The sequence below is a fragment of the Stegastes partitus genome, unplaced genomic scaffold (genome assembly GCF_000690725.1).
Source record: "Stegastes partitus isolate 25-593 unplaced genomic scaffold, Stegastes_partitus-1.0.2 Scaffold3, whole genome shotgun sequence".
Lineage (NCBI taxonomy): Eukaryota > Metazoa > Chordata > Actinopteri > Pomacentridae > Stegastes > Stegastes partitus.
The window spans coordinates 888370-900844 of record NW_007577734.1 but is presented as its reverse complement, the minus strand read 5'-3'; the positions used below and the strand labels follow the sequence as shown (position 1 = coordinate 900844).

Here is a 12475-nt window from a genome sequence, read left to right as displayed (position 1 = left end):
GCGGGATGAGGATCAGCACCTCCAAATCCAAGGCCATGGTTCTCGACCGGGAAAAGGTGGCTTGCCCTCTCCGGGTCGGTGGAGACTCCTTGCCTCAAGTGGAGGAGTTCAAGTATCTCGGGGTCTTGTTCACGAGTGAGGGGCGGATGGAGCGTGAGATTGACAGACAGATTGGTGCAGCGTCAGCAGTATTGCAGTCACTGTACCGGACCATCGTGGTGAAGAGAGAGCTGACCAAGGGAGCAAAGCTCTGGTGGCTGGGTGCTCCCTTAGAGATAGGGTGAGGAGTTCAGTCACACGGGAGGAGCTCGGAGTAGAGCCTCTGCTCCTCCACAGCGAAAGGAGCCAGCTGAGGTGGCTCGGGCATCTTTTCTGGATGCCTCCTGGACGCCTCCCTGGGGAGGTGTTCTGGGCGCGTCCCACCGAGAGGAGACCTCAGGGAAGACCCAGGACACGCTGGAGGGATTATGTGTCCCAGCTGGCCTGGGAACGCCTAGGGGTCCCCCCGGAAGAGCTGGGGGAGGTGTGTGTGGATAGGGAAGTCTGGGCGGCTTTGCTAAGGCTGCTGCCTCCGCGAAGTGGGAGAAGATGGATGGATGGATGGATGTGGTTAATTTGGTTGTGTTGTGGTTAATTTTGTAGCGTTGTGGCTTATGTGTTGTGTTGTGGCTTTTGTTTTGTTGTGACACTTCTGGGCTACCGTAGAACAGCACTCTGAGGACACAGACCTCCACCAAGCAGCTCATTTCCACCATATTGTGATTTCCAGCAAGTTCTGCATTCATTTGATCTACACTATTAGATTCATGGATAATCAAACCATAGCTCTAGCATTTGAATTAACATTGATATCATCAATAACAAGCTGACGGAGTGATGAACTGTCGTTCTGTACTCTCAGATATTTTCTACATCTATTTCTGCAGTTACTTACTGGCTTTAAGCTGTTAGCTAACGCTATACTAGGTTGGCATAACTACAGCGATGTTGCTGCTAACATAAACAGACAGGGAGAAGCTTAAGCTAGGTTAGCACAACTTTAGCAATGCAACATAATTGAAAAGCATGACCGCCACACCGAAGCACGCGTCAGTCGTCCTGACACATGGAAGAGAGTTAAAGTGAAACAGGAGACATGCTGAGTCATTGTTAATGTCACAAGGTGGTTATGAACTTATTTGTCAGTAGCTCCGCTCAGCCCACTCCTGTGATGCTGCCTGGCTGTAGCTTCCTCATGTACTGCTGAGAAGACAGCGGTGAGGACTGAGGACTGAATGGAGTCAGAGCTCCAATACAGTGGGCAGTTAAGCTTGGATCCTGCCTTTTCAAATGAGTGTGTAAGTTTGACGTGTTGCCAGATGCATAGTTGAGGACCACTTCACAGTGTGGACATACGGTTTTCCTCTTGTCGACTTGTTTTTCTCCTTTTTCAGACTTCACCAGGAAACCGAAGTGATCCCAAACGGGTGATTTTAATGACACCGGAGCGTCTTCCAGCTCTGGCTTGTTGTTGTTGTTGTTAGCATTAGCCATCCCATTTGCTAGCCATACAGACCGGGCTTATAGGGAAGCGCCGACAGGAGAACAAACAGTCAGTCACATTCTGTAGTCCAATGGAAACTCCTACTTGTTTTTAGCTCCGCAATACTGCACAACTGTGAGCCGGAGAAGGTCCACCGCAACTGTGGGCACCATGAAATTTAAAGTTTTGCAACGGAAACAATTCTGTACATTCCCCATTCTTAAAAGTCTTAAAATTTTCGTACTGCAGTACCGAACCGAAAGGGCCTGCACCGAATGGTTTGGTGCGAATACGTGTATTGGTTACACCCCTAGTATGTACCCTTTATATGTTAAATGCAGCAACACTTGTCAAAGAAAAATTTTCTTAGGGGACATTAAAGCATGTTGGATCTTGTCACAAATATTTCTTTCTGAAAATGTATCATCATAATTTCCCACAATTTTACAGTTTTTGACTGATACGTTTTCAAAACATTCTCAAAATTACTAACATTTGTCATTAATTTCATGGACAACTTATCAGCAAATTGTTGTAAAAAAGTTTCAACATAAATTTAAACAAAAAAAAAAAAATCCCAAGACTTGTAATCGGTGGACCAAATATGGAAAATAAAAGTCTGTCTGTGTCTGTTCTCAAGTTCTTAGAAATACCTGAATACATGTGGTAACACACAGAACAAGACCTACCATCACCTGCAGTCACCACACGATGCTTTTGTGACCCCAAAGTTTTTTTCACCACAGTGACCACAGCAGGTAAACAAAGCATCACACGTGCAAAAGATTTGGATCCACTTTTATTGTGGTTTCATGAGCGTCCTCATATCTGTGCACTGATAGATCACATTATAAATTAAAAGACAAAATGATTGTTGTTGATTGTTTACAGCAGCCAGAGCAAATCTCTGGCTTCATCCTCGGCCTGTTTCATAGTGACACAAATCAGTACAATGCTGGTATCTGTCTCCTCCTAGAGGACAACTAAAGGAAAACAAATTTAATGTCAGAAATGATTGTACGTCACAGGAATTGGTTTACCTCAACCTTAAAAGGCACAGGAAGTGCACAGTAAATCAGAAATGTCCTCATATTGTCATGTATACTGTCCAGAACTTTAACAGCTGAAATCACTTTTAATTTTATTTCATTTTAATTTCGTTGTACTTTGTGTATGATGACAATAAAAAGCATTCTATTCTATTCTATTCTATTCTATTCTACATTCAAGATACATTCCTTTCTTCTGCTGTAGCTTCTGTTTTGACACTTGTTTGTGGTATACATTACGCAGTCAGTGTCAGACAGTACATGTCTTCCACCAAAAGATAAAAGCATTCTGTGTTACTAGACCCAGGAACTTTGGAAATACATCAAAGAAGGCCATCGACACAAATATCCAATAGTTTCGAACTAGAAAAAGAGAGGTAACTACAACAGGGTGACAGGGTTCATTCACAATGATACCTTCACATGCCAATCTCTACCGACCATCCCCTCAAAACACACACACACAAAAACACACACACATCATCTAAGAAATCTACACGCTACAGAGTTTCAGATGAGGGTCATCAAGGTGCTTCAAGGGGGGATTGCACAGCATATTGTGTCTTTGTAAATGTTACTGACAGTAAACCACACTAAGGACCGTTTTTTTTTTTTTTTTTTTAAATAACAGAGAGCACAAACCCAAGGCAAAGCAAAGGAGAACATCCATATTGTGGAAAGACAAAAACAGGTTCACATTTATGAAAGCAGCTTCAAAGGAAAGACTAGAGTACAAACAACAAACCCTAGTAAATTAAAATAGAAGCAATCTTCAAATTATCCTCAAATGCTGAAACAACATTGTATCTCATGAGGCTGCAGGTGAAAACAGTCATTAGACATCACAGCGCATCTTTGTTCTGGTAAATGGATGTTATTTTTTCTGCATTTTGATGATTGCAATTTATGAGAGACAAGTGTTTCTGTTGACAATCAAGATCATGGGATGCCCACTTGACCAAGACAAATTTCCTGCAGTTTCTCCATTTTCATAACATATTGCACATTATGTCTTGAAAGGGGAAGCAAATCACATTGGCTACTACAAAAATCATGACTGTCAATCGTATGAAAGTGAAATTACTTTGCAGTAATATTTTGCTACTGGCACAGCTTTTCTTCATCTAGCTTGATTTGGCACATCGTCCTTCTGCAAAAGGCAGACTTCACAAAGCCCAAATAGATGCATATCTGACCTATACAATTTACTGTAGTGCACATTTGTCAACATCTGTCTGAATACTCAAAAGCCCTACAAATATCTGCATAATATCACATCACCTTGGCTACCTGTTTGAACAGTTAGGACAGTTTTGGCTAAAAAGGTGCAGTTACTTTTAGGCAGGAGCAACCGCCGGGGGCTGCTCAGTTGGTTTCATATGTGGACAGCAAGGCTGCATCTACTGGCTCCATGCAGGAGGGGCAGGTGAAGGAGCGCATCAGCCAGGGGTCAATGCAATCCACATGGTAGATGTGAAGGCAGGGCAAGAACCGGATGGGATCGCCATACTCAAAATCCATCATGCAGATCACACACCTGGAGGAGAGAGAAACAGATTTTTAAACACATACACACTAGCAACTTGAGCCCTGATTATAATTTTTTCTGAGTTACGTAGGGAAGATCAGAACAATCTGTCATATAAAAAAAGACTAAAAATGAATAATATGATGTGTTTTGTCACAATGCCACCATTTAAAACTCACTCTTTGACTTTCTTCTCAGAGGGGTCGGAGCCCGGGTTGAAGATGCCCTTGGGAAGGTGCTGGATGAGCCCGATGCGCTGGGCGATGCGAATCTGCTCCTCCTCAGTCAGCTGGCTGGCCAGACGACTCTCACCTGGGGTCGGATGGTACACCGGCACTGGCTGGGAGCGCTCCTGGAAAACAAGGAACAGAACAAGTCCAGAACAAGTCCAAATGTCTCAGAGCACTTTTTAAGACGCATTTGTTCTAAATTTAATACAAAACTTGCCATTATAAATGATAATATATGATAAACAGTTAAAACAAAAAAAATTATGCTCCCAAAAAAATTTACATGAAAAGGTTATTGAAAAGTGCCGGTTCGCGTCCCGGTGGGGGCACCGGGATCTTTCAGCGTGGAGTTTGCATGTTCTCCCCGTGCAGCATGGGTTCTCTCCGGGTTCTCCGGCTTCCTCCCACAAGGTCCAAAAACATGTTGAGGTTAATTGGTGATTCCAAATTGTCCGTATCTGTGAATGTGAGTGTGCTTGGTTCGCTGTCTCTAAGTGTAGCCCTGTGATAGACTGGCGACCTGTCCAGGGCGTCCCCTGCCTTCGCCCTAAGTCGGCTGGAATAGGCTCCAGCCCCCCCGCGACCCTCATGAGGATTAAGCGGTGTATAGAAATGGATGGGTTATTGAAAAGTCTAAGTCAGGGGGGTGGATACAAGAATATTTCCAAGTCACTGAATATCCCTTAGAGCGCAGTTAAATCCATCTTTAAGAAGTGTAATGATAACGGCACATGCTGACTGTCCTCAAAAACTGAGTGACCATGCAAGAAAGAGACTACTGCAGGTCAAAGGTCTAGTCTGATGGCTAAACATTTTAATTTTGGTCTCAACAGATCAAAGAAACTTCCTCCACTTGACTGCAGCGTTTCTCACATGCCTTCTGGTGAACTCTAGATGTGATTTTATTTTAATTTTTTTTGTTTTATTTTTAGTTTATTTTATTAAATCTAGATGAGCTTTTTTCAGCAGTTGCTTTCTCTTTGCCACTCTCCTGTAAAGCTTTGACTGGTGAAGAGGAGGCAACAGTTATATGCACAGTCTCTTTCGTGTCAGCCACTGAAGTAACTCGTTACTCCTTCACAGGAGTCATAGGTGTCTTGGTGGCCTCTCTCTTTAGTCTCTTTCCTGCACAGTCACTCATTTTTGAGATCAGCCTGCTCTTAACAGATTTATTCATGGGCCATATTCCTTCAATTTCTTATTAATTGATTTAACTGAATTCCAAAAAATATACCGACATGGAAATTCTTTTGTATTCCTCTCCTGAGCTTTGCTCTTCAATCTTCAACCTTTCAGAGTTGTTACTTTGTCTGGCGGTGTAGTTTTAGCCACAAGTACTGATTTACCAGTGAATGGACGTTCTAGATACAGCCACATATAACAATCATTTGCTGCACTCAGATGACTTCTATTTAACTAATTGTATGACTTCTCGCACCAATCCCCTGTGCCTGTGCTGAATTAGGTGAGTCACTTTAAATCGGTTACCAATCACTTATTTGACATTATATATTTTGAACTAACTGACATTACTTTGTAGAAATCTGTTGTCACTTTGACATAAAATTAATTTTTTGTCAATTTTTTTCACAAAAGTGAAATTGAATTGATCATGATTCAATGATGAAAAGTGATAAACAGGGAAAGCTTCCAAGGCAGGTAAATACTTTTTATATGCACTGTAAAATGACATAATACTGCCCTCCTCTTGCTTTAATGACAGCATACAAGTCTGTGCATTACCCTGATAACCCTTTTTTTTTTTTATCTGAGCATGATCTAACAATGCTCCAAACAGCATCTTGTGTTAGTAATACTTTGTTTTCTCAGTCTTCCAGTGCCTCTCATAAACTTTCAATGCAATCAGGGTGAGATAATTGTGGAGGAGAGTCCATAGCAGCGAGCACTCCTTGGTCTTCACCTAGGTTTTGCAAAGCTTTGAGGTTTGTTTGGCCTCATTACCCGGCTGCAGTATGAAGAGTGTAGCACGTCTCTGAAGTGAAAAGGGGCTACTTCTACTTGTCTAACAGGGAACTCAAGCTGGTGCAGGTGTTCACAGAAGCAAAAAACCCCAGATTCACACCACCATGTTTCACAGTGGTATCACTCTCTCTCTTTTCTATGGAAACAATGCATGTGAAGGAAGATGTTAACAAGGTCCACGCCGCTAATTTGACTACTGACCTAAAATAATATGAGTTTTTATGTATTTCTCCTACATTTTATATGTCATAACTACTTCTGATTTTTAAATGCTCCTAAATCCTAAAACAGTCTTGTTATTTTCAGGTTAACATGAAAATAAGACAGATGTTGAAAGCGGTTTAAAGCTTTTAATTATTATTCTTATTATTCTTTTATTTTATTTTTTTCTTTTACACCAATTACACTGTACTTGATGTTGGCAATATGGTGACAGTGGCAGAGAGGAGGACACTGAACAAACTGCTGGCCCTCATGGACGATGCCAGCCACCCTCTGCACACTGTCATCATCGCCCAGAGGAGCCAGTTTAGCGACAGGCTGCTCCTCCCCAGGTGCAAAACCAACAGGAACAAAAACTCCTTTGTCCCCTGAGCTATCAAACTGTTCAACTCTGAGCTCAGGGGAGGAGGAGGAGCAGCAAGTGGGGAGAGGTGGGGAGCGAGGGGTGAGGAGTGAGGACATTTGGGTGAGACAGAGCATCATGCTCTATCACCGGACTGTGTGCAATATTTATGCACTTTGGCAAATGTTTTTACTGTATCCAGTGTTATTATTATTATTATTATTATTATTATTATCATTACTATTGTTGTTGTTACTGTTGTTGCTGGTGTTGTGTTGGTGTTGTGTTGTTTTTCTAGTACAACAATTTCCCTGAGGGAAGGGATCAATAAAGTTTTATTCTATTATTATTATTATTATTATTACTACTACCAGTATTACACCGTGCTGCTGTTCTATCTAACAGTTTGTTTCCTTTGTTTCCTGCTCTTTCTTCTTGATTGATGTGTGATATTGTCTCTGTCGGTGTTGTGTTGTTGCTAGTATAACAATTTCCCTGAGGTACCCTACCAAAGGGATCAATAAAGTTCTATCTAATCTAATCTAATGTTTGCCAAACTCTATATGTGCTAAATACACCTGTTCTTTGGTCTAACCTAGAAGAATGTACATTTTTAAAGCAGCAATGGATAATATAAAAGCACTGTTGTTGAGATCTGGAATTTTGGCCACCATAATAGTTTAAAACCACAGCTTAAACATAAGACAGTGTCTTATCCTGGTCTTAAACGCAGCATAATAATTACAGTTATATATACATTTCTGAATGCACATAGACACAGTGAGCCTCCAGAAAGAACAGTTTGGGAAACACTGATGGACACTTTAAGCCTTTTTTTTTTTTTTTTTACATTTTAAACAACTAATCCATCCACTAATGTTTGGGGAAATAATTGAGAGGTTTATCATTAAAGAATATAATCGGTAGTTGCAGCCCTGTTGCCCAGACATTTTCCAACTAAAAGTTAACCTCTTGTTAGACTCTCCCTGACCTGCAGTTACCAGCTATAATAACCTCCATCGCTGCCACATTGAAGTGCTGCTCCTGAATCCGCGGACTCTATTTGACCGGAGACCGGGGCTGCTCACCTGGTAGGGTGGCGGGGGCTCTCCGGGCAGGCTGCCCCCCTCGGACTCGTTCAGTAGCGACAGGTCATCCGCTCCTTGTGAAAACAGACAGTTCCCCATTGAAGTGGGACCACCATGAGAGAGTCCTCTTCTCTCTGACGGCGACGGACACTCAGTGAACGGAGCTGCGGGGACCGACGTACCGACCGACCGACCGAGCGGGGTTCGACGTAAGCTTTAGCTCGCTGCTAGCCGACAGTTTGTTGTCACTCCGCGGGGAAGCTGACGGAGAAGCCACCGCCGCTCACCGGAGCTAAAAACCCGGCTGCTGCTGAGCTTCGCGGAGGCAGATGCAACGACCGTTGATATGCATTCAACTGTGTCCACCGATTGCTTTTTGTGTGTCCGCCCGACTGTTGTGTTTACATAAAATAAAAGGCGGACATATCGATAGCCGGAAGTTTGCCAAACACTGGACTTCCGCCTTCAGTGACAGCCGAGAAATTCACAATAAAAGCGGAGAATTTTAAAGTTCCCTATGGTGAAATTTACATTTAATTTGGCTTTGTGGTTGTTGTTAAGTTGAAGTTTGAACTCTTTAAGTAATCTGATTATTAATAAGTAATAACATGAAGACGTTTACGTTAGCCTTAACTAGAAAGACTTCCAGCTTTACAAACCACCAGCTAAGGAACTAATAATTGTGAAACTCAAATTTTGTATAATCCTTCTCACTGCCTGCTGCTTGCAATTTAAGCCATTTAAAAACAGCAGCTGTTATTTAGTTAAGTTTATCTACTTAGTAGAGCTGTGTCTGCCAACCCTTAAATGTCTCTTTTGCTGACTGCAAGAGTGAACACAAGAGTCTTCATGCACTCCCAGCATCTGATTACTTAGAGATTCAGTGGAGTACTTTTAATTTTGATAGCGATGTACTGAGTTTCATTTATGGATCAAGAGCTGCAGTTTTTAACTTATCATTCATTTTAAAGGCTGATCCTTAGTTCATATAAGCTGTTTTAGAATGATAGAGAATATGTTGTGCAAGGGACTGCAAGGTGACACAGTTGGTTAGCACTGCCTCGCAAGAAGAAGGTCGCTGGTTTGGTGGGGGCAGCGGGATCTTTCTGCGTGGAGTTTGCATGTTCTCCCCGTGCAGCGTGTAATTCCGGGTGTAATGGAAAGATACTGCATCTGCATGAAGAATGTCAAAGCAAGTTTCACTAACTTTCATTAAAGCTGAGTGGAAAGGTTACTTGCCCAAAAATGTGTTCTCATAACATCTAGGTAAAAGATTAGTAGCTGTACATGGGAAGAAGAAGTTGTGCATCCCATGTGTTTAGACTTCTTGATGTCTGATCCAATGTGTTTAGTCTTCTAATGTCTGTGGATGAGTACACCCTGTAGCCCCAGCTGTTGTTTTCCAGCATGGGATTGTTATACTACCATTGGAGTAAAGACCACGCCTGTACATGTATAAGAATACTACACTGCCTGCACTCATTTGTACTCTCCTGCAGACTGCTTGCATTCTGTATGACCTGTACCTTCACAGCTTTGAATAAAACAAGACAAAGACAACTTGGACTACTGGACTTAATTAAGATCATAGAAAATTTCCACAACACGGGTTCTCCGGCTTCCTCCCACACAGTCCAAAAACATGTTGAGGTTAACTGGTGATTCTAAATTGTCCGTAGGTGTGAATGTGAGTGTGCTTGGTTGTCTGTCTCTAAGTGTAGCCCTGCGATAGACTGGTGACCTGTCCAGGATGTCCCCTGCCTTCGCCCCAAGTCAGCTGCCTGGGATAGGCTCCCCCCCCTCCCCCGATCTCCCTAACTGATTCATGAATCTCACTAGTAGATAAGCTGTGTGTAGCGACATTGGACACTTACTGTTGCCATACTTTGAATAGTCAGTTTGCCAGTTTTCTCTGCAGTGTTGTATGGATGTGGGCTGTGTCTGTTTACATGGTGCCTGTAACCAACAGCAAATTCATAAATTTTCAAAGGATACACAGAAGGGATTTAAAATGATTAGAGGCTTAAATTTGACTATTCAATAATGTATGAGGGGTGTAGAAAAACTGAGATCTGGTGTATAATTTAATCCAGCTAACCATCAGCCACCAAGCAAAGCAAAAAATGTTCATTCTGATGGAAAATAGTGAACATTTGTGAGTCCCCTTACATTAAAAAATGTCATTAGTCCCTGCAGCACACAGTAGAAATACAGCTGTGCAGAGACAGAGATTAGGGAATGGTGGCAGCAGCTATACACTGTGGTGTAGACACTGTTAATCCTTAGCAATCTCTAGCGTGATCATCAATCAGATTTGCTGTGCATGACAGAATAACGCTGCACAGGTGATATTTTTACCCCATAATCTAGAGTTGAAGTACAGTGCTTAGAAAAGCTTAAAAATGACACGCTGAAGTTAGGTGCAGGGTTGTTATTTTTACCTAATACCTTAATTCAATCAAAACCAATCCACTGGATGTATGTTTTTAGATTGAAATCATTTAACAATAATATTAAGTTAGCTCTTTTTTTCTTCTTCTCTCGTACAGTGGCCTCACGTTTCATCTGAGACACTTGAAAGTATTTTGACCTGGTTCTCCTCACTTACAACTTCTAGCTTTTCTATAAATATCAGGCTACTGTAACCTGTTTTGTACATATAAAATATAAGTGCTTTTACTGTGTTTGGGCTACGTGCTGTAAAAAAAATTTAAAAATAATGTCAGTCCAATTCCGTCAGTAAGCTGCATGTGTGGATGTTGTTGGTACGGCGTGTAGCTAAAGTAACAATCGTATCTGATAGAATAGAGGAGTTTCCGCTATCTCCAAGTGTGTGAACCGGTTCTCACCGGCCACATTATTTTCAAGGACGTATGCTGTTCTCAGTAAGAAAATACGAAACAGAATCATAGGCTTAGTGCAAAATACAGATTCAGAATACATAATAGCTCGAAACATACTTAATTATAACAGCGTACACATCTATATAGTGATCTCTATAGTTATTAGTGTGGACGGGCCATAAACAGTAAAATTGGTTAATGCCTGTGTAGCAGGATAGTCCTGGGTTTGTAAGCCAACCGTGGCGCATTAGCCTGACTATAAAAGGTGGGTTTTGGCTCTCTGAACCCAATAGTATGTGTCAGCAGACCCGGAGGCTGCACTCTCAGGGCCCCCTCTCAGGGCCCCTCTCACAGGGCTGCACTCTCAGGGCTGCACTCTCAGGGCCCTGCCTCACCTACCACAATGAATGATCACCAAAATGTGAGATTTAGTTCTAAAGGATGATTTCTCTCAAAATATATTTAGAATTTAAAAGGTTGATCCAAGGACGATTCCACACTAAGTACTACTTCATGTCCAAGTACAGATAATTTGAAAGTTTTTTTTACTAACAAGTTGAGGCTTGGAAGGCTTATTCCAGCCAAAATACTAGTTATTACATTAATAACTTGGTTGTTGAGACTTGCATTTGGGCAAATGGTGTAATTAACTTACTTATTAACAGGTAAAATAATAATGGACTCTGCTACTGTGGCCTCTGTGGTCTGTAGATGTCAAACAGGGCAATTTGACAGGTTGAAAAGACACGAAACAGAATGACAACTCTGAAGGCAGAATTATATATTTATTTATACTATGCAATAACATTTAATAAAAATAAAAGCAACAACACACACACACACACACACACACACACACACACACACACACACACACACACAAAAGTAAATTGGTCTTGTGACTCCCACCTCAGAATATGTGATGTCACTTCCTCCTGAGACACAGAGACAGACATTAACACACACATGTAGATACAACACTGATATATCTGATAAACTGTACATGGGTTACTTTCATACTTTGGCAAAACACATTTTATTTTGAACATTTCATGCCAATAAGGCCAGTTCTGAAGGGAGCACCACATACTGACTGAATCATCTCCCCTCTGTCTTCAGCTCTTTATCCAGCCCTCTGCAAGATTCCTCCACTTCACTGAACTAGTAGACAGACAACATTATCACTGCTGGCTTTACAGAAACATTAGGAACACTTAGAAAGGTACATTCATCTACACTGGTGCCCCTTAATATGGGTAATAACACTACTATTAGTAAATCGTTATAAAAGGGTTGTAGGGCATTGTGTAAATGTATATAGTACATCCGTTACCCGGACCTTTGATGGTCAACCGACCACAGCAGTAGACCTGCTCAGCCTCCTGGAAGGACACATCTTCCTGGACAGAAAGGACATATATGACGGCTTACCAAAAGAAAACATTGAAACAATATAATTTAATATATTTTACAGCAGAGCAGTCATGTTAGACAGGTATAACACAAGTAGCACCATGAAAGGCATGCTATTTGTTTAGCCTTTAAAAGTGCAGGAGCAAAAACATGTATAAATATCAACTTCATCGGATGGAACAAAGCTGAGCAACAGAATGGGCAGTGATAGTTGTCCCAGCATGTGGTGCACTTCTTCAATATGAGGATGGCTC

General features: G+C 41.7%; 1 protein-coding gene across 1 annotated transcript; it reads right to left on the bottom strand.

The window, feature by feature from the left end:
- Window positions 1-2303: 2303 nt before the first annotated feature.
- On the bottom strand, window positions 2304-8398 carry rnf11a (ring finger protein 11a). Its single transcript, XM_008276792.1, has 3 exons — window positions 7966-8398; window positions 4279-4451; window positions 2304-4108 (listed from the first exon to the last, which is right to left on the bottom strand). The coding sequence occupies exons 1-3, from the start codon at window positions 8062-8064 to the stop codon at window positions 3937-3939; spliced, it is 444 nt and encodes a 147-aa protein (XP_008275014.1). The 5' UTR covers window positions 8065-8398; the 3' UTR covers window positions 2304-3936.
- Between the last annotated feature and the right edge of the window lie 4077 nt (window positions 8399-12475).

Coding starts and splice junctions, on each gene's coding strand:
- rnf11a (XM_008276792.1), bottom strand. CDS start 8,064: ATGGGGAACTGTCTGTTTTCACAAGGAGCGGATGACCTGTCGCTACTG. Junction 4,452..7,965: donor AGCCCCCGCCACCCTACCAG/GTGAGCAGCCCC, acceptor CTTGTTTTCCAG/GAGCGCTCCCAGCCAGTGCC. Junction 4,109..4,278: donor TCTGAGAAGAAAGTCAAAGA/GTGAGTTTTAAA, acceptor TCTCTCCTCCAG/GTGTGTGATCTGCATGATGG.